Raw genomic sequence first — 18,456 nt, 5'->3', positions numbered from 1 at the left:
TTCAGTCCTTTTGTTCTAACTTTGGTGCTCCTCTTTGATTTCACCTTTTCCATTTTTTCCAAATGTTACAAATTTCATATATAGATTTATTTACATTTTTCCACTTTGGGAAATATCAGTTTGGCGCAATTATTACTATTGTATTAGAGAGCCATCCATTAATGAGCTTTTAATGTATGTATGCTATTTAAAAGATTCTTCTAGTTGATATTGAAAGGACTTCCTGTCTGACTTCATAAAATTCATCAAATGTCATATCTACATCTTCTAAGTCAAGGGCTGCAGATACCGATAGTACTGCACCGTTTCCCTTCTCCCCCAAAAAGAGTAAGTAGTCTTTAAACACATTGGAGTTGGAAAGTACCCGTATTTCACCAGCGGTTACTCTTTTGTTAATTTTATTCAATAACTCCGGCGTAAGTGTCTTTGGGGTTGCAAGCAATGATAAATACTCATCAATATATTCGACACATTGCCTTAGCTCATCGTTCAATGCTTCTTGCCCAACATATGCACTATTCTTCATAAATTTCAGATAGCCGTCCATCAGCGTCCTTATTGAATTCAATGTATCTCTTAATTCTAGTAAATTGGTTTCTATGGTATGATAGTTGGAAGGATCAACGCTCATGGTCCTTATCGTTTGAACTATTTTTCTGGCTGAAATTAAAAGAAGTAAAACTGTCCCATTAGAAAGCATAGCTTCTTCCTGTTGAAATTTATCGCGTATTTGAATATCCTTCAAAGAAGTTACGCTGGAGGAAAATAATTCTTTTATTACTGCGCCGGGAGACTCAACAAAATCATTTGGATACAAAAGGTTTTCCATAAGATGGTCAACCACTCGAAGTATAGATTTGGAGATCGAGTAGTTCAAAGATTGAAGGGACTCTGTTTTTATGATATCCATAAGGGGATCACAATCTGTGGTTCTGCTTGTATGAGTAAATGGAGGCATGTTTATTGCTTGCGGTGGTAGCATTGCTATAGAAAATGTTCAGGAATAAAATTACCTTTCTAAATTGTTTTGGATCTGTATCCTTTTATATACGCAGCTCATCTTATATCTTCCAGTATCAAAGGCAAATTTATGAGTCAAACTGATTTTTTTCAGGCTGCCACTCCGCAATAAAAAGAAACGACCAAATTTGTCACAATCATTCTGAGTTCGTTCGTTGGAAGAAGTTATGGATGTGTATATAGGGTGTCTTAGCAATATGTAGGTACAGTAGTACCTTCTTCTTATCCTCAATATTTATGTATAGCAGTGTTCTTTAAATAAGAAGAGAAATAAACTTTTACTCACGTGACCGGTTTTTTAGGATAGGGAAATCAGGAGTGCTGTACTTTTTCAAGATGAAGCGGTGGCTCAATGGTAGAGCTTTCGACTCCAGTTAAACTCTGGAAATTTTCGGAAACAATTGCAATCGAAGGGTTGCAGGTTCAATTCCTGTCCGTTTCATTTTTTTTTATTTCACATTTTTTGAGTTGATGCCACTCAAAATCTTTACAATAAGTAAATAATTGACCAACCATACTCCCTGACTGTGTTATATTTTTATTGACTTACTTAATGTTACTGTCTTGATAAAAAACACTGTTTTGAATTAAACGAGACCGAACAATTTGTCCATACGTTCAAATATATCACAGTTCCCAAAGTGAAGAAACAGCACATTTTAAGCAAAATTATTCTGCTTTAATACACTATTCTCTCAAGAGATCCAGCCCTTTGGGGGGTAAATTACAGATCTTGTGGTCTGTTCATTAGTCTACATGAAATATCTTAATATTTACAAGATCGAAAAAGTCATTATTCATATCAATATATAGACACCTCCTTCATTCCTTGAGATAAAATATGTCCCTAAATAGTTTTGCACAATGAACTGAAGCGCCCATTCTGGCACATAAAAGAAATATTCCACTGAATTTCCTATGAAGGGAATACGTCTCTTCTGGTGGGGGACATAATCTCTCGTTTAGCATTAGCCCTATGTTTCCTCTAATTCTATCCGAAACGGTTTGATCTTTGAAATCAAAAGGTTTATCAATGGTACCCGAAAATGGCTCACCCAATGTCATTACACTATCTACATGTGCATCAATCATTGCTTGTGATTCTAACCCATTTAAATACCCTAACTCTACCGACATCCGAGCTGCGCCATCACGATCTTTCTCCACTGCATAGGTGAGAAGTTTTCTATATTTACAAATAAAATCATCCGAGAATGCTCTGGAGGCACCAAAATCTAACAGCTCTATCTTGTTTGTTTTTTCATTATAAAGAAAATTTGCCCAGTTAGGGTCTGTCTGCATGTATTTAAAAGTCGCAATTTCTTCAAGACATAACCTCATGATGTTTTCAGAAATGAAATCTCTTCTTTCTTGTGAGGTGCCGGCCGAGTTCAGTTGCATAATTGGTGTTCCCTTCATCCGTGTCATAGTGAGTACATTTGTTGTCGTTAAATTTTCATAAACATGAGGAACAACAAAGACAGGATCATCTTTTACTAATGCTTCAAACTTTTGTAGCGCTTTAGCTTCTCTAAGGTAATCACATTCCCATTTTAATTCTACTCTAGCATTGGCAACTGTCTTGTCTAAGAACAAACCCTTTGGTAATAGTCGTGAAGCTGTGAGCAACATCAGTAAGTTATTCAAATCAGAATCAATGGAATCTTTTACTCCAGGATATTGAACTTTTACGACAACATCTTCTCCAGTTATTAGTTTAGCGGAATGCACTTGGCCAATACTGGCAGCTGCCATGGGTATATTATTAAAGTATTCAAATTTCGATTGCCAATCCTGCCCTAATTCTCTTTTCATCACTTTATCCAATTGTCTCTGAGGCATATAATTAGCACTATTTTGTACACGAGATAAAATTTCATATAACTCTCTTGGTAATAACTTGTCATCTTGAAACGACATCATTTGTCCAATCTTTAATGCAGCACCTCTCATTTGAGAGAATTTCCTTGTAATTCGATCAATGTTAGCATCAGATAAAATCATAGACTTAAATGAGGGAGAATGACCCTTTGATACCTCAGCTATAGTTTGAGCAGCCACATTTAACCCAACGCCTGCTGCCAGAGATCCATAATGGAATAAACGTGATATTCTGGAAGATGGAACATTTGAACTCTCCAGTACTCGGGGTTTGTTGTTATTATTTTGTTCATCATTATCCTCACTTTTTCGGCTCAATTTGCTAACTCCATGAGAACTGGATGAATATGAAGACACTGGTATTCTACGTGCCAATTGAATAGAGACTCTTTGGGTATAACTAATAGTTCCCAGTTTCCTTGTAAGCATTAAGGTAGGTTTAATCAAGTTTCTACTTCTTCTAGGTTCCTCTGGAAGTCGCTACCTCGTAACTGTGTCAAATGAGATCCTATTCATATGTAGATTATGTAGTCAGTTTACCCTTTAGACTTCCCGCTCAGTCACGTGCACTTCTCGAAAAATTTCAAAATTTGAAAATTTTCCCTTTCCGATGAGATGAGCTTGATATTATTCTTCAATAGTACAATTAGTATTATGTCTAAGGCTACAAAGTTTAACACAACCAAACACTCCGTCACAAATATGGGTTCCAAAAGAAGACTTTCAGAACACGAGCATCCAGATCCAGTCAAGACATCAGTTCCTGAAGTTGCCGCTGAAATTGCTGAAGAAAAGTTAAAGACACATCCAATCCCACCACCATCCCCATTAACCCATCATGATGCAGGTGAATTCAGTGGCTTGGTGCGCCATCAAACTACTGCCGAGCAGGCTGAAGCTTTGGAAAATGCACAAGTGAACCCATTCACTGGTAGAGACTTTACACCTAAATATTTCGATATCTTGAAGATTAGACGTGATCTACCTGTCCATGCTCAAAGAGCAGAATTTTTAAAAATTTATCAAGAGAATCAAATTATGGTGTTTGTTGGTGAGACCGGTTCTGGTAAGACCACTCAAATTCCTCAATTTGTTCTTTTTGATGAAATGCCACATTTAGAAAATACGCAAATCGCATGTACTCAACCTCGACGTGTTGCAGCCATGTCTGTGGCACAGAGAGTCGCTGAAGAAATGGATGTTAAATTGGGTGAAGAAGTTGGTTATTCTATTAGATTTGAGAATAAAACTTCCAATAAGACAATTTTGAAATATATGACCGATGGTATGTTATTAAGAGAAGCAATGGAAGATCATGATTTAACCCGTTATTCCTGTATCATCTTAGATGAAGCGCACGAACGTACTTTGGCCACAGATATCCTTATGGGGCTTTTGAAGCAAGTTGTCCAAAGAAGACCAGATTTAAAAATTATTATTATGTCTGCTACTTTAGATGCTGAAAAGTTCCAACGTTACTTTGGTAATGCTCCATTGTTAGCCGTCCCTGGTAGAACATTCCCAGTGGAACTTTACTATACTCCTGAATTTCAAAGAGATTATCTTGATTCTGCCATTCGTACGGTTTTGCAAATTCATGCTACAGAGGAAGCTGGTGATATTTTACTTTTCCTCACTGGTGAAGATGAAATTGAAGATGCCTGTAGGAAAATATCTTTAGAAGGTGATCAATTAGTTAGGGATGAAGGATGTGGTCCCTTATCCGTATATCCATTATATGGTTCATTACCACCTCATCAACAACAGCGTATTTTTGAACCTGCTCCTGAATCACATAATGGTAGACCAGGAAGAAAGGTGGTTGTTTCTACCAATATTGCGGAAACTTCTTTGACTATTGATGGTATTGTGTATGTGGTGGATCCAGGTTTCTCAAAGCAAAAAGTCTATAATCCAAGAATTAGAGTGGAATCATTGTTAGTATCTCCTATTTCCAAGGCATCTGCACAACAGAGAGCCGGTCGTGCTGGTCGTACTAGACCAGGGAAATGTTTCAGACTATATACGGAAGAGGCTTTCCAAAAGGAATTAATCGAACAAAGTTATCCTGAAATTTTACGTTCCAATTTATCATCAACAGTGTTAGAATTGAAAAAATTAGGTATTGATGATTTAGTTCATTTTGATTTTATGGATCCACCAGCACCAGAGACTATGATGAGAGCATTGGAAGAATTGAACTATTTAGCATGTCTTGACGATGAGGGTAATTTAACCGCCTTAGGTAGATTAGCATCTCAATTCCCACTAGATCCTATGTTAGCTGTGATGCTAATTGGTTCTTTTGAATTCCAATGTTCACAAGAAATCTTAACCATTGTGGCCATGTTGTCTATTCCAAATGTTTTCATTCGTCCCTCAAAGGACAAGAAACGTGCAGATGATGCTAAGAATGTGTTTGCCCACCCAGACGGTGATCATATTACTTTGTTAAATGTGTATCATGGATTCAAATCAGATGAAGCTTATGAATACGGTATTCATAAGTGGTGCCGCGATCATTATTTGAATTATAGATCTTTGTCTGCAGCCGATAATATTCGTAGCCAATTGGAGAGATTAATGGTTCGTTATAACCTGGAGTTGAATACCACAGATTACGAAAGTGCCAGATATTTTGATAATATTAGAAAGGCATTAGCTTCCGGTTTCTTCATGCAAGTTGCTAAGAAGAGATCTGGTGGTAAGGGTTACATTACCGTTAAAGATAATCAAGATGTGTTGATCCACCCAAGTACAGTGTTGGGACACGATGCCGAATGGGTCATATACAATGAATTTGTGCTAACGTCTAAGAATTATATAAGGACGGTTACATCTGTGAGACCCGAATGGCTAATTGAACTGGCACCTGCCTATTTTGATTTAGATAATTTCCAAAAGGGTGATGTGAAATTATCACTAGAAAGAATTCAACAAAAGATGGAAAGAATCAGTGAAATAAGTGGTAGTAAAGACAAGCACAAGAAGAAGAGTAAAAAGGAGAAGAAGTAATGCAACTTCCTGGAACCATGTATATTTATAAAAGACATTATGTGTGTGTATAATGTAACGTTAATATAGGTTAATTATAGAGTAAACTAACCGCTTATTAACAAGAACTCCGAAACGGAAATTTGAAAAATAATGCTCGCGTGATTTGTTCTGATCTCTCAGGGGTTTCGGATCAAGATCGATTTATTCTTTGTATAAATGTTTCCAAGCAGTAGCTATTTGGTTCTCTTAGGCCAGTGTTTATAAGGGACATTATTAATATAGTAACGTTTTAAATTGAAGTTCAGAAAGGAAAGGTAGCTTTTAAAATCCACATATTAAACAAAGTCAAGTAAATCATGAGTTATAGGCGTTCTATTGTAGTTATAAGTGGACCAAAAGAGGAAGAGGGGGAAGATGAGCTCCAACAGAGATATAATGACCAACTCGCAGATATGATGGTACACACCAAATTCCAAGAGTCATTGGCCAACGTGACAAGAGAACTGCATACAATAACGGAACAAATTTACATATATCAACAACCTGAGGTGACACAAGAGGTTGTGGTTTCTGTGTTACCTAATATACTGATTTCCCTATTGAATAGTAGGGAACGGGCTAGAAAAATGTATAGAGATGCACTTACGTCGAGAATAGCAGAACAAGAATGGGATATTGAAGACCTACTTCTAGAGTTACGTAATGAACTTGATCGTGCAGAAGATTTATTGACCTTGTACCCAAGGAGAGGCTCCATGCATTAGGAAAGCTTGGCTTTAGCAGTTTACACTTACTGGTGTTTATGGAAAGCATTCAATAATTATAAATACAAGAAAAATATTTCATTACTTTGAATTCATCTTTGTAAGAATCATAAATACAATTACCTTTAGTTTATAGGAATAACAGTATGAAAGAACTATAGTTAATCTTAATAAAATAGCTTTGGCCCCATCGCTGCAAAAATAACTGTTTCCAAAGTGCCAAGCTTGACAATTTTTCTGGAGGTTTCTTGGGTATCGTCCAGAAAAAGCATTTTCTTGAATATATAAGAATGCAATATAAGGTACGTTTGGGATAAAATTTAAGGTATAGAATTTATCAACTTGGGAAATATATATCAACTGAAGCTTCTTCTAACCTCAAGCTTTGAATACAAGCCTAGTTTCCCTTGTAAAAACTTGTTCTTGGTTGCTTGTAAATTAAAAGTTAAAGATACCCCAAAAGAAAACCACTATTCAAGTTAACTGATCTGTGATTATCTAGAGTCTAATCCATATGATTGTTGATCTGTCCAAAATATTGTTACCCGCGCTTGACAAAAGGTTTTTTGTAAATAAACGTCAGCTATGATTTTTCCAATTTGTTCTTTTTCCTTTTTCTTGTTCCATCAACGTGAAAATATAAAAGGATTCACCACTCCGATTCATCATTAAAGGAATCTTACCTTACAGTCGTAACAAACCAAACAAGAAACATCTATCCTAGCAATGTCTCAAGAACAATATAACGAAAGCTTAAAGACCATTGTTGCTGAAAAGCTAAATGGGATCCCTAACTTCAATGAAGACATTAAATACGTTGCCGAATATATCGTTCTGTTGATTAGTAATGGTGGAACTGTCGAAGGTGTAGTTACAGAACTATCAACTCTATTTGATACCCTATCCACAGAGACGTTAATGGATGTAGTTCAAACAACCTTTTTTGCCTTAGAAGCATTACAACAGGGTGAACCTACTGAAGTTATCGTGGCTAAGATACGTGAAATGAACGCTGCCGCTGCTGGTCAAGGCCAACCACAAGCTCAGGTTGCACCTGCTATTCAAGAACCTAGTTTCCAAGATAGTAGTAGTATGGACACCACTCAAGAGCCAGAAGCTATTCCAAAAGTGGAAGTTCCTATGGTTTCTGCATTTGCCAATGTAGTCTCTGTTCCAACTGGTCCTTCTTCTTCAACTCCAGCTCATGAAGATTTCCAATTCAGAGATAATTTCAAACCGCAACGAGGTGGTCGTGGTGGATCTCGTGGTGGTATCGGTAAGAACGGCAGGGGAGGTGCTCGTGGTGGTGCTCGTGGTGGAATCCGTAACAACACTCGTGGTACCAGATTTAATCCCTTAGCCAGAGCACTAGGTATGGCCGATGATGAAAATGTTAACTTTGTCAGACATAAAAAGGAAGGTCGTTGTAAAGTATTCCCTCATTGTCCATTGGGTAAATCGTGTCCACATGCTCATCCAACTAAAGTTTGTGAAAATTATCCAAATTGTCCAAATCCACCAGGAACATGTGAATACTTACATCCATCAGAAGATGAAGAGTTAATGAAAGAAATTGAAAAGACTCGTGAAGAATTTAGACAAAGAAGAGACGCTATGCTTGCCGCTAGAACGAAGCCAATTCAAACAGGTATCGTTCTTTGTAAGTTTGGTGCCGTTTGTTCCAATCCTTCCTGTCCATTTGGTCATCCAACGCCTGCTAATGAAGATGCCAAGGTTATTGATTTAATGTGGTGTGCTAATAATTTAGAATGTAAGGATCCACAATGTAAGAAGGCCCATTCATCCATCTCAAAGATTAAACCAGTGCAACCAATGGGTGGTGCTAAGAAGCCAACGGCCGCATCAGCAACCCCATTCCAATCTGCTCCAGCCAGCCATGGCCCAGTGGAAAAAGTTTTGGAACAATGTAAATATGGTACCCGTTGTACTAATAAGCGTTGTAAGTTTAGACATGCACGTTCTCACGTGATGTGCCGTGATGGTGCCAATTGTACCAGATTAGACTGTTTATTCAGTCACCCAATCAATGAAGATTGTAGATTTGGTATCGATTGTAAGAACCCAAATTGTTTGTTTAGGCATCCAGAGGGAAGACAGGTTCCCAACGGAAATAATAATGCACAACCTGGTTTCAAGCAACAGATCCAAATCGGCCCCACAAATGAAAGGGCCTTTGCTTTACCTGAAGGGGATCATATTCAAGCTGCTCCAAATCAAGACGGTCAAGCTCCATTCCCAAGTGTGAGTGAAGACGCAGACATGAATTAAGGTCTATACTTTAATTCAATTGCTGTCTTATCGATTGCTCTTTTATCGATTGTGTTATACAAATATCAAATAATAATAATAAAAACAAAATAAAAAAAAAACTATATTTAAAACAAAGAACCTTTTGCATAATTGGTTGTCATTTTTTCTTGTTATATAAGTATTGTAAATGCACTGTAGCTTAAGGTAAACTTGCTTGTCCTTGTTGTAACGATACTTGCCGTAATAAGATGTCAACTTATCTGTCAAAAGTTTTTGACAGAATTGTTGTTCAACCAAACTCATTTTTAAAGCGTTGCCCATGTCTCATCTCAGTATGCATCTGGTAAGAAAGCAAGCAGTGGCAATTAATCTTACGACATAGGGAATGAATTCAGATTAAATGTACAAAAATAGTTTATTAAGCATAAAAAATAATTAATTATATAAAATTTTATTATATATCATACGCTTAGTACTTCTTTCTTTGAACAGCGGCTTCATCGGAGTAAACATCCAATGGAGACAATGGCAAAGGTTGTTCGGTCCATAAGTCTGGAGTCAAGAAACCGTAAGTGTTACCAATAGCAACGAAAGCAGCCTTCAAGGTGTTTTCCAAAGTTCTGGTCTTACCGTTGGATTGAGTGTAGACATCTTCAACACCGGCCAATTGCAACAACTTCTTAACAGCTGGAGAAGCGACAATACCAGAACCTCTTGGGGCTGGGATTAATCTAACAGTGACGGAACCACACTTACCGGTGGTCTTGGTAGCCAAAGAATGTGGTTGACCCAAGTTGGTACCCCAGTAACCTCTTCTGATTGGAATAACAGATAGCTTGGCGATGATGATACCAGATCTGATGGCACCAGCAACTTCCTTAGCGGTCTTAATACCTAAACCAACGTGACCGTTGCTGTCACCAACGACAACAACAGCCTTAAATCTGGTTCTTTGACCGGCTCTGGTTTGCTTTTGAACTGGCTTGATGTTCATAACTTCATCTTGCAAGTTTGGCAACAAAGTGTCAATGATTTGGAATTCCTTGACTGGCAAAGAGTGCAAGAAGATTTCTTCAACGGTGGTAATCTTACCAGCCTTGACTAATCTACCCAACTTGGTGACTGGGACCCAACCCTTTTCTTCGGTTTGTCTACCACCTCTTCTGTTTGGACGACCTCTGTTACGGCCACCGAAACCACCTCTCTTTTGTTCTTGACCTTGACCTTGGGCTTGTGGAGCAGACATTGTTATTGTTGATTTGCTTAGTAAATTAAATTAAGTCGGAATGGGACACGGAAAGTTGATGTAGGTAACTTTCAATCGACAATCTAAAACACGGTGATCTGAAACTGGGAACAAGACTAGGACACACTATGCCATTGATTGGATAGATTATTAGTTTCTTAACTTATTCAGATGAAATTTCGGATGCGTCTTTGCGATTTGGCGCGAATTCCAAGAAAATTGAATTTTCAAGAAACAATTTTTCACAGAGTGATTGGGTGTATTGAACATCTCAACACCGCACTGTAAAAATAAACAGTCTTGGAAATTGGTTTTTCTAATTTTTGAAGCGTCACATTTTTTGTTGAATTGGCTGAAGACAACGTTTTTGATTAATTGACAGTAAATGGTATTTTAGAGTGTTCAACAACTTTCCATTGAATTCAAGTATTATTTCTTTTTCTTAGATTGGTTAATTTCTGTCCTGATATCCCATGGAGCAACCAGGTAGATTATATTTTGGTAATAAAATTTTGCTACAGTTCACTGATCTTGGGAAAAAACCAATCTTTAGATCAGAAGAATAATCGTCTCAGCTATGATCCCACTTGCACTTCGGTGTTTTACCCTGTTAGCTGGCAACCCATCTAATGGCATTGGGTTACTAGGCCGTTGCTAAAAATTATCCTTTTGTAGTCACAAGTGTTAATGGCAGGAAGATTATTTCTGTCTTGGATATTCAATTGCAAGCTGTTACAGACGCAATATAGATCATCTTACCATTAAGTACATCTTCCTATCGTTTAACTATCTTTAATGTGTGTCAAGGGCACGTGACTCAATAATCTTGGGGTTGGCGCGTATGTATATTACTAGGGAAAATATTGGCATTGTCAAACCATTCCACCTTTACATATATATGTTGGCAAAGAAGAGAGTACAAATGACCCAGAAACCTCTTCAATGAATCTCAATGAGAATTATATCGATAATACCCATCTAATTCCAGCATCTAAGAAGGGCAACCAGGATGAACTGTCTAGGGGACGCCCATCAGATCCGACCACTTCAATTTCCATCAATAATGAAACAGCCATATTCCAACCATCACTATCGCCTGCCACCTCTATGAACGCCTTACCACGATCAACGAATGCGTCCTTTGTTGGGTCCATGAGATCATTGGCCGATTTAAGGAATCCACCGCCACTTTCTTCTATCCATATGTCCAATGATGATAATGATGCGGCTACCAGTTTGATGACAAGATTGAATGAGAGTATATACTCATTTGATGGGACTTTGAGTGGAGGTAATCATACCATGATGAGGTCCATTGTTAGTAATGAGATACCGAATGTTTTTCAAAAGACAGACGATTACGACAAGAATTTCTTCATATTTACGTCTGCCGGGAAACCTATCTTTTCCATGTATAATGATGCTGGTGATGATGATCGTCAAGTGAGTTCGTTAATGGGGATCATGACTACTATCATTGATTATTTCAAATTAAACAATTCATCAAATTTGAAAATGATAAATTCTAACGTCTCTGGGTTGAAATTCATATTCTTGGACAAGTCTCCGATCTTACTCATGGGTTACTCAAAACGAGGGGAAACCTCGGATGAAATTCTGAAGCAGCTTGATTTATTACATTCTTACATTTTATCCACATTGAACGAAAGACAATTATGCCGATTATTTACCAAGAGAGATAATTTTGATTTACGAAATTTCCTTGAACCCACTGATTTTGAAAATCTAAGAGAATTATGTCATTTAATGAACGGTAAACTCTATCCAGATCTCTTAATAAACTCTTTACAATGCCTACCTTTAAGAAAGAGTATTCGTACACGAATCCATACACAAATGTTACAACAATTAACGCAAGCCACTTCACACGATGAGATCACCCGAGGAACACTACTTTATGGCCTTATTGTATCTAGCCACAACAAGATGTGTTCTGTATTACGACCCAGGGGGCACACCTTACACACAACAGATTTACAATTGTTATTCTCTTTGATCTGGAATCAATTTCAAAACATTGATAACACACAGGAATTATGGGTTCCCATCTGTTTCCCCAAATTCAATTCCAGCGGGTTTCTATATTGCTATATCAAGTTTTTAAGCGATGAACAAGAATATGGGAGTGAGCAGGAGGAAACTGAGGGACGTCGACCTGTTCTCGTTTTGATCAGTGCATCAAAGGATGCGTTCTTCCCTTTGAAAGTCTTTGGGAATAAGTTAGTAGATTCTCTGCGTGAGGATGGGTTGCTCGATTATATTGTTCATTCAAGAGGATTCCGAGTGAGAGATGTTCCGGCACCGTTGGTTCATCATTTCATTTATAAATCAAAGAGACATGTACAATATGTGATGCCCGAGTTGGAATTGAATGAGAATGAAGATGAGCTGAGTGAGGAGGCGGAGATTGTTAGGTTGAGTTATGAAAGGAAATTGCAGAATTACTATCAGCAGTTGCATAATACAGTTACTTCTGATGATGGTGTAGAGTTGAATGGGTCCATTTTGAATTATATTCAATGGGGGGAGGAAGAGGAAGAACAAGAAGCTCTGCCCGATGATACCAGTTTGCACTTTCAACGTGAAAATATTCGTATGATGGGGTTATGTTGGATCACGCCCAAGTTTGAATTATATGTTATTTGTAACAATGGAGTAACTGATAAAGAAATGATTCTTCGAAGTGCACAAAAGATTGTATCATGGTGTCGACGTAATGAATCGCGATTGTTTATTCAAGATGGAGCAATATTTTAGATTCATGTGTGTATATATGTTTGAAAATATATGTATGTCTATATAATAAAAAAATTGCAAAAAAACTCATTCAAACTTATTCTTGTCAAATTGTTCACCTCTTCTCTTGACAAAATTCATAGCGGCATTCCCGTTTTCCTTCAAAACAGCAACTCTCAATTCAGATAATACGTTTTGTGCCGCGGTGGAATGACGGTAGACACCACCTTGGAATGCTCTTGTTGCATCTTTACCCAAGGCTTGCTTAATCAAAGATTCCCCACCTGGATGTTCTGGAATATAATTTGATATGTCATGAATTATCCCTGAGATGACCACTAGATTCTTATTGAGTTGTGCTTGTTCGACGAATTCCTTCTTATCCCAAACTGGTAATTCATCCAAAGTGGGGCCCCAATGTAATTTATTCTTCATTTTATTGACTTTCTTTTCTTGTTGTTGTACTATCCCCTGTTGAATGACATTTGCATCAAAAGTTTTCAAATTTAGGGCAAGACCCAATATGGAAGTAGCATAAATGAATAATTTTGTTGGATCATATTGATACCATTTGATAGCGTTTCTATAATCAGTGGGGAATTCATGATGGAAATTATGGTATCCTTCACCGAACGTGACCAAAGCGGTAATCCAATTATCCCTTGGGGTTCTCTTATCATCGAATGGTTGATCTCCCAGGAAATGAGCCAATGAATTAATACAGAAAGTTGCTTGTTGAATGGCGAATACTCTAAGAATTCCTGCATAGATGAACCCTGCCATGTAATCTCCAGGTGAGATATATTTGCCGACGACCCAAGTGGGGAATACGAATGCAGTGAGAATCATAATTGGAATATAATGTCTATGTTGGAATCTAACAATCCAATCGTCGTTCAAGTCAGATATATCCGCACGAGCCTTATATTTTGGGTTTGGTTTCATTAACATCCAACCCATATGAGAATACCATAGACCACGACGAGCATCGTAGGGATCACGGGGAGTATCTGTGTAACGATGATGGATTCTATGTGAATGTCCCCACCATTTAATGGAACCTTGTACGTTAGCGGCACCTAATATGGCGAAGAATAGACGTAATGGCCAACGTGCTTCGAATGCACGATGAGACCATAGACGATGATACCCGGCAGTGATTGTAATACCAGAAGCGACGTAATAAAAGAGGGCAAATAGTACCACATTTTTCCTTACTGGTACTTTACCTGATAGAGCGAAATAGAATCCAATAGCTGGGATAAACACTGTGAGGACCATGTTAAGCCAATTTATGTGTTGATGCCAGTTATTAAGAGTCCATGGTTGTTCGGATATGTGTAATTTTTCCCCAGATGTCGTTGTAGAAGGTTGAACCTTTGCTGTTATAGAGTCGTCTAATTGTGTAATTTCCTTAGATCCCATAAGGGACCCAAGACCGTTGACTACACGGACTGTTTTCTTGTTGGCACCTGAAGCGACGATGTTAGCCTCGATAAGATCTACAGTTTCTATGTCATTTGATAGGACCGGGGTGGTTGCTACCTCCACGGAGGATCTAGTTGTTATCTGTGGAGCCATGGTTGGTTGTTGCTGTTATTACTTATTGCAAGAAGTAAGATGAGAGATGAATAGTCCGATGGGAATGACTCCGGGGTGTACTTATATACCGAAATGGGTGCAAGGCTTGTTGAGCTGGCGTGTCAACTGTTGAGGCATTATTAATGTGATCTATCCATCCATTGTTGATTGTATGTTATTTTACAGTATATGGTTTTTTATTGTTGAGCGAAAAGCCAAGCTAATTTTGGATAAGCGCTTATTTTTTTTGCTATTGAAATATCATCGGAGTTAAGAGCCACCGGAATTACGGTGTTATCGGAGTTTGATTGTTACCCGGATTATTGGCCCTAAGTTTAGCCCTAACACATGAAGCCCTAACTTTAGCCTTCTTTCAAGCCCTACTCTATTTTTTTCAAAAAAATGAAAATAAAACATGAAATAAGATTTCTTTCTATGAACCGATCGATGATTCACCCCATCTAATAGGTGCTTCAAACAACAACAACAATAACTGTTCATTATTATCGTATCAGCTGCATTGAAATACAAAATAGCTCATTATACTATGCCCAGCACAAAGGAAAACTCTCAAAGCTTGAGACACACATCCATCGTGGAAATGCTCTCTACACCCCCGCAATTATCTCAACTGCCTCAACTACATCATTCTACCACAAACGAATCACAAAACTCAAATAATTCCATCTCCTCCCTCTCGGTCTCATCTTTGCAAATTAATAATCTCCAGGACGAAACTGGTATTGCATCTCCTCCAGGTTCAATCTCCAATAACTCATCCACCGTATCAACCGCAACTCAACCAGTACCCATTCTATCAAATACAAACCCTACTGGTACTCCTGCATACAATAAGAAATGGCAAACAATTAAATTATCACAATTGATAGAACAAAATAAGTTAATTACCATTGAAGGATCCGTCTCCGTCGAAGAAGCATTCAACACTTTAATTAAACATCATTTAACATCGTTACCTGTCAAATTAAACGCAAATGAAGATACCATTTCAGATTTCAATGCAAATTGGCTAACTTTTGATTATAACGATTTGAATGCATACTTATTACTAGTATTAAATAAGATTAAAGTTAACGATGCGAAGATTACAAGAGATTGCCAAAACGGTCAAATGGTATCAGTGGGTGATATAATTCGTCTCACTCCAAAGAATCCCTTTGTCAAATTATCTGAAATGGACGATTTATCCACAGTGATATCCATCTTGGGATCCGGGGTACATAGAATCGCCATCTTTGATGATAATGATCAACAAATAAAGGGGATATTATCACAACGTCGTTTGGTTAAATATCTCTGGGATAATGCAAGATTATTCGAAGATTTACAACCACTATTTAATTCATCTTTACAAGATTTGAAAATTAGTAATATCGAACAACCTTCTACTCACCATCATCACCATCATCAAACAACATCACCTACCGCAGAATCTGCTCCTTCAATTCCAAATTTAAGAAGATCAAGAATAATATCAATTCAAGGTGAACAACCTTTGATCGACGCACTATATAAGATGTATCATGAACGTATCTCATCGATCGCCGTGATAGACCCACAGGGAAATTTAATTGGTAATATCTCAGTCACAGACGTCAAGCATGTTACAAGAACATCGCAATATCCATTGTTACACAAGACATGTCGTCACTTCATCTCCGTCATATTAAATACAAGAGGGTTGGAAAATGGGAAAGATTCTTTCCCCATCTTCCATGTGTATCCAACAAGTTCATTGGGTAGAACCCTAGCCAAATTAGTAGCTACACAATCTCATAGACTATGGATTGTTCAACCACCAAATACATCAACAGCAAACACCACAGCATCCACTGTATCTACAAACATACCTGTATCTCCATCCAAATCCAAACATTCTTCACAATCATCTTCTTTGACTAATTCACCCATCATAGCATCATTGGACTCCCCAGTAACAGCACCAACACCTAACTTATATGAAACAGAATATAGAGCAGGAAAATTAATTGGGGTCGTTTCATTAACTGATATCTTAAATTTATTGACAAGGAAACAAACTGATCATAAACAAATTGATCCACAAACGGCAAGAAGAGCAAGAGGTCATGTTCAATAATTGTACGTACATAACGTATAGCTTTCTTATATATAGTTTTCTCTTATTTATTTTATTTATTTCTTTACTAAGCTTCGTTTTAATATAACGTTATATTTTTATCGCGTACTGAAAGACTAACATATCTATCCTATCACATCAAATCATCGAGAAAACAAACAATATTAATGGTACGTCCCGCATTAATAAGACTCAATGCTACACTTGCACGTAGACCAGTCCCTCGATCCCTTCTTCAAAAGCAAGCCAAACGACTAAATAACATCACAGATGATGACCCCACAACGAAAAACTTAATAATAACGTCGTTACGTGACGTATGGTCCCTCTTTCAACCGAATTCCATAAACCAAGAAGAAGACGATAAGCAATATCAATTGAACTACAAGGCACAACTTACATCAATGGTACAATCCAATGAACTTTTCAAATCCGTATTCCCTGGCAAAATCACCTACATGACACTGCAAAGAAAGTTCCCACTTTTGAAACAATTGGAATTGGATCTTATTGAGGAAACGATAAGACAAAGGACAGATAATAAGAGAATGCCCTGGGTTGAATGGCCACTGCCGTTGCAACAATTGGATTATTATTTGAATTTTGGCAATTTTGGTCCAAGGGAATTCATAAGGAACGATAAGAGACTATATTATCCCATCACTGGATTGCACCCTCATGCTAAAAAATGTAAATTGGTTGATGTCTATGAGGGAACACCAGATAATAAGGGTAAATTATTCGATTCATTCACTATCGCCATCTTAGCGTCAGCCCTGATGGTGTCTGTCATCGCGATCTCCAAGGACAATGACGAAAATGATGATGATTCGAGGACCCATTGAATCATGTACTATCAATGTATTAATTAATTAATTATTACGTACATAGAAGAGAATAACAATAATAATAATAATGGTAATACGGTTCTTTATTATGCATTGACCACTACCGATTCGGTTCGGCCGTAGTATTTAAATGTAACCCACGTAAAGGTTCTGTCTATGATAGTATCGACGCTATGGATGAGCTCATGGCATCTGTGCCATCCTTCTCTTATTCATCGTCATTCTCGTCGTCGTCATCTTCATCTTCATCATCTTCCATGTCGTCCATATCGTCCTCCCACGATTTTTCAACTGTTTCCTTTACTCTCTTAATGTATTGTGATTTATGGTCTTTAAATAAAGTGGCAGCTTCCACGTTGGCGGGGGAAGCAGGATTAGGATCATTAAACAAACTTTGAATGGAAGTCAATATGGAAGCCACATCATACGTCGGAGTCCATCTGTTCTGAAGAATATCAAGACAAATCTCACCATTGGCGTAAACGTTAGGATGGAACATCTCACTTAAGAATTTCACATGAGGTGGTTTGTTTGGGTATTCTTCATCAAATTCTAATAATAATCTAAACGTACCATCCTCGTATGGTGTCTCTGCGGGACCAATGATCATGGCGTTCCACACCATAACATTATCAGGCAAAGGAGATGCGGACACTCCCGGTGGTGCATCTTCCTTCATACGTTTGAAATCTCTCATCAATCTTCTTCTAGCGGCAGTAGACATATTTGTTTGTGTGTGTGTTTTTCTTGTTTCTTGGTTGGGTCGATTAACTTCTTGCTTTTTTGTGTATCTGTTAAAAAAATAAATCAAATGGGGCAAGGGCCAGGATGCACTAATTAGTATAAACTTGTAGACTTTATATCTTGTTGTCCGTTCCTTCAATCACCTACAAATCAGTCCAGTCTATTCACTGTTTTACTTAACATGAATAAGGTTAATCACATGAAAAAATATCTCAAAGGCGGTCACGT

The 18,456-nt window shown here is 37.6% G+C and overlaps 11 protein-coding genes and 1 non-coding gene across 12 annotated transcripts; 7 read left to right on the top strand and 5 right to left on the bottom strand.

The window, feature by feature from the left end:
• Positions 1–187: 187 nt before the first annotated feature.
• Positions 188–982, bottom strand: NCAS0D03320 (uncharacterized protein; the record flags this gene model as incomplete). The annotated part of the gene is made up of 1 exon (XM_003676226.1): positions 188–982. One exon carries the CDS (start codon positions 980–982, stop codon positions 188–190), a length of 795 nt encoding a protein of 264 aa, XP_003676274.1.
• Positions 983–1,358: 376 nt separating this feature from the next.
• NCAS0Dtrna2W lies at positions 1,359–1,462 on the top strand. The gene is made up of 2 exons: positions 1,359–1,395; positions 1,426–1,462. It is a non-coding gene; the product is annotated as a tRNA-Trp (tRNA).
• Positions 1,463–1,842: 380 nt separating this feature from the next.
• Positions 1,843–3,330, bottom strand: COQ8 (protein kinase COQ8; the record flags this gene model as incomplete). The annotated part of the gene is made up of 1 exon (XM_003676225.1): positions 1,843–3,330. One exon carries the CDS (start codon positions 3,328–3,330, stop codon positions 1,843–1,845), a length of 1,488 nt encoding a protein of 495 aa, XP_003676273.1.
• A 186-nt stretch (positions 3,331–3,516) lies between these two features.
• PRP43 (DEAH-box ATP-dependent RNA helicase PRP43) lies at positions 3,517–5,916 on the top strand (the record flags this gene model as incomplete). The annotated part of the gene is made up of 1 exon (XM_003676224.1): positions 3,517–5,916. The coding sequence occupies one exon, from the start codon at positions 3,517–3,519 to the stop codon at positions 5,914–5,916; it is 2,400 nt and encodes a 799-aa protein (XP_003676272.1).
• A 338-nt stretch (positions 5,917–6,254) lies between these two features.
• GPG1 (Gpg1p) lies at positions 6,255–6,662 on the top strand (the record flags this gene model as incomplete). Its single annotated transcript, XM_003676223.1, has 1 exon — positions 6,255–6,662. The coding sequence occupies one exon, from the start codon at positions 6,255–6,257 to the stop codon at positions 6,660–6,662; it is 408 nt and encodes a 135-aa protein (XP_003676271.1).
• Positions 6,663–7,388: 726 nt separating this feature from the next.
• NAB2 (mRNA-binding protein NAB2) lies at positions 7,389–8,951 on the top strand (the record flags this gene model as incomplete). Its single annotated transcript, XM_003676222.1, has 1 exon — positions 7,389–8,951. The coding sequence occupies one exon, from the start codon at positions 7,389–7,391 to the stop codon at positions 8,949–8,951; it is 1,563 nt and encodes a 520-aa protein (XP_003676270.1).
• Positions 8,952–9,402: 451 nt separating this feature from the next.
• RPS2 (40S ribosomal protein uS5) lies at positions 9,403–10,179 on the bottom strand (the record flags this gene model as incomplete). Its single annotated transcript, XM_003676221.1, has 1 exon — positions 9,403–10,179. One exon carries the CDS (start codon positions 10,177–10,179, stop codon positions 9,403–9,405), a length of 777 nt encoding a protein of 258 aa, XP_003676269.1.
• A 942-nt stretch (positions 10,180–11,121) lies between these two features.
• MON1 (guanine nucleotide exchange factor MON1) lies at positions 11,122–12,957 on the top strand (the record flags this gene model as incomplete). The annotated part of the gene is made up of 1 exon (XM_003676220.1): positions 11,122–12,957. The coding sequence occupies one exon, from the start codon at positions 11,122–11,124 to the stop codon at positions 12,955–12,957; it is 1,836 nt and encodes a 611-aa protein (XP_003676268.1).
• A 66-nt stretch (positions 12,958–13,023) lies between these two features.
• Positions 13,024–14,517, bottom strand: OLE1 (stearoyl-CoA 9-desaturase; the record flags this gene model as incomplete). Its single annotated transcript, XM_003676219.1, has 1 exon — positions 13,024–14,517. One exon carries the CDS (start codon positions 14,515–14,517, stop codon positions 13,024–13,026), a length of 1,494 nt encoding a protein of 497 aa, XP_003676267.1.
• A 547-nt stretch (positions 14,518–15,064) lies between these two features.
• Positions 15,065–16,636, top strand: SDS23 (Sds23p; the record flags this gene model as incomplete). The annotated part of the gene is made up of 1 exon (XM_003676218.1): positions 15,065–16,636. The coding sequence occupies one exon, from the start codon at positions 15,065–15,067 to the stop codon at positions 16,634–16,636; it is 1,572 nt and encodes a 523-aa protein (XP_003676266.1).
• Positions 16,637–16,803: 167 nt separating this feature from the next.
• On the top strand, positions 16,804–17,481 carry NCAS0D03230 (uncharacterized protein; the record flags this gene model as incomplete). The annotated part of the gene is made up of 1 exon (XM_003676217.1): positions 16,804–17,481. The coding sequence occupies one exon, from the start codon at positions 16,804–16,806 to the stop codon at positions 17,479–17,481; it is 678 nt and encodes a 225-aa protein (XP_003676265.1).
• Positions 17,482–17,692: 211 nt separating this feature from the next.
• Positions 17,693–18,208, bottom strand: RAD6 (E2 ubiquitin-conjugating protein RAD6; the record flags this gene model as incomplete). Its single annotated transcript, XM_003676216.1, has 1 exon — positions 17,693–18,208. One exon carries the CDS (start codon positions 18,206–18,208, stop codon positions 17,693–17,695), a length of 516 nt encoding a protein of 171 aa, XP_003676264.1.
• Positions 18,209–18,456: the final 248 nt, after the last annotated feature.

This window comes from Naumovozyma castellii, chromosome 4, assembly GCF_000237345.1.
Source record: "Naumovozyma castellii chromosome 4, complete genome".
In the NCBI taxonomy this organism is placed as follows: Eukaryota; Fungi; Ascomycota; class Saccharomycetes; order Saccharomycetales; family Saccharomycetaceae; genus Naumovozyma; species Naumovozyma castellii.
Note: the sequence above shows the minus strand (reverse complement) of the source record. Positions and strands in the feature narration are given on the sequence as shown.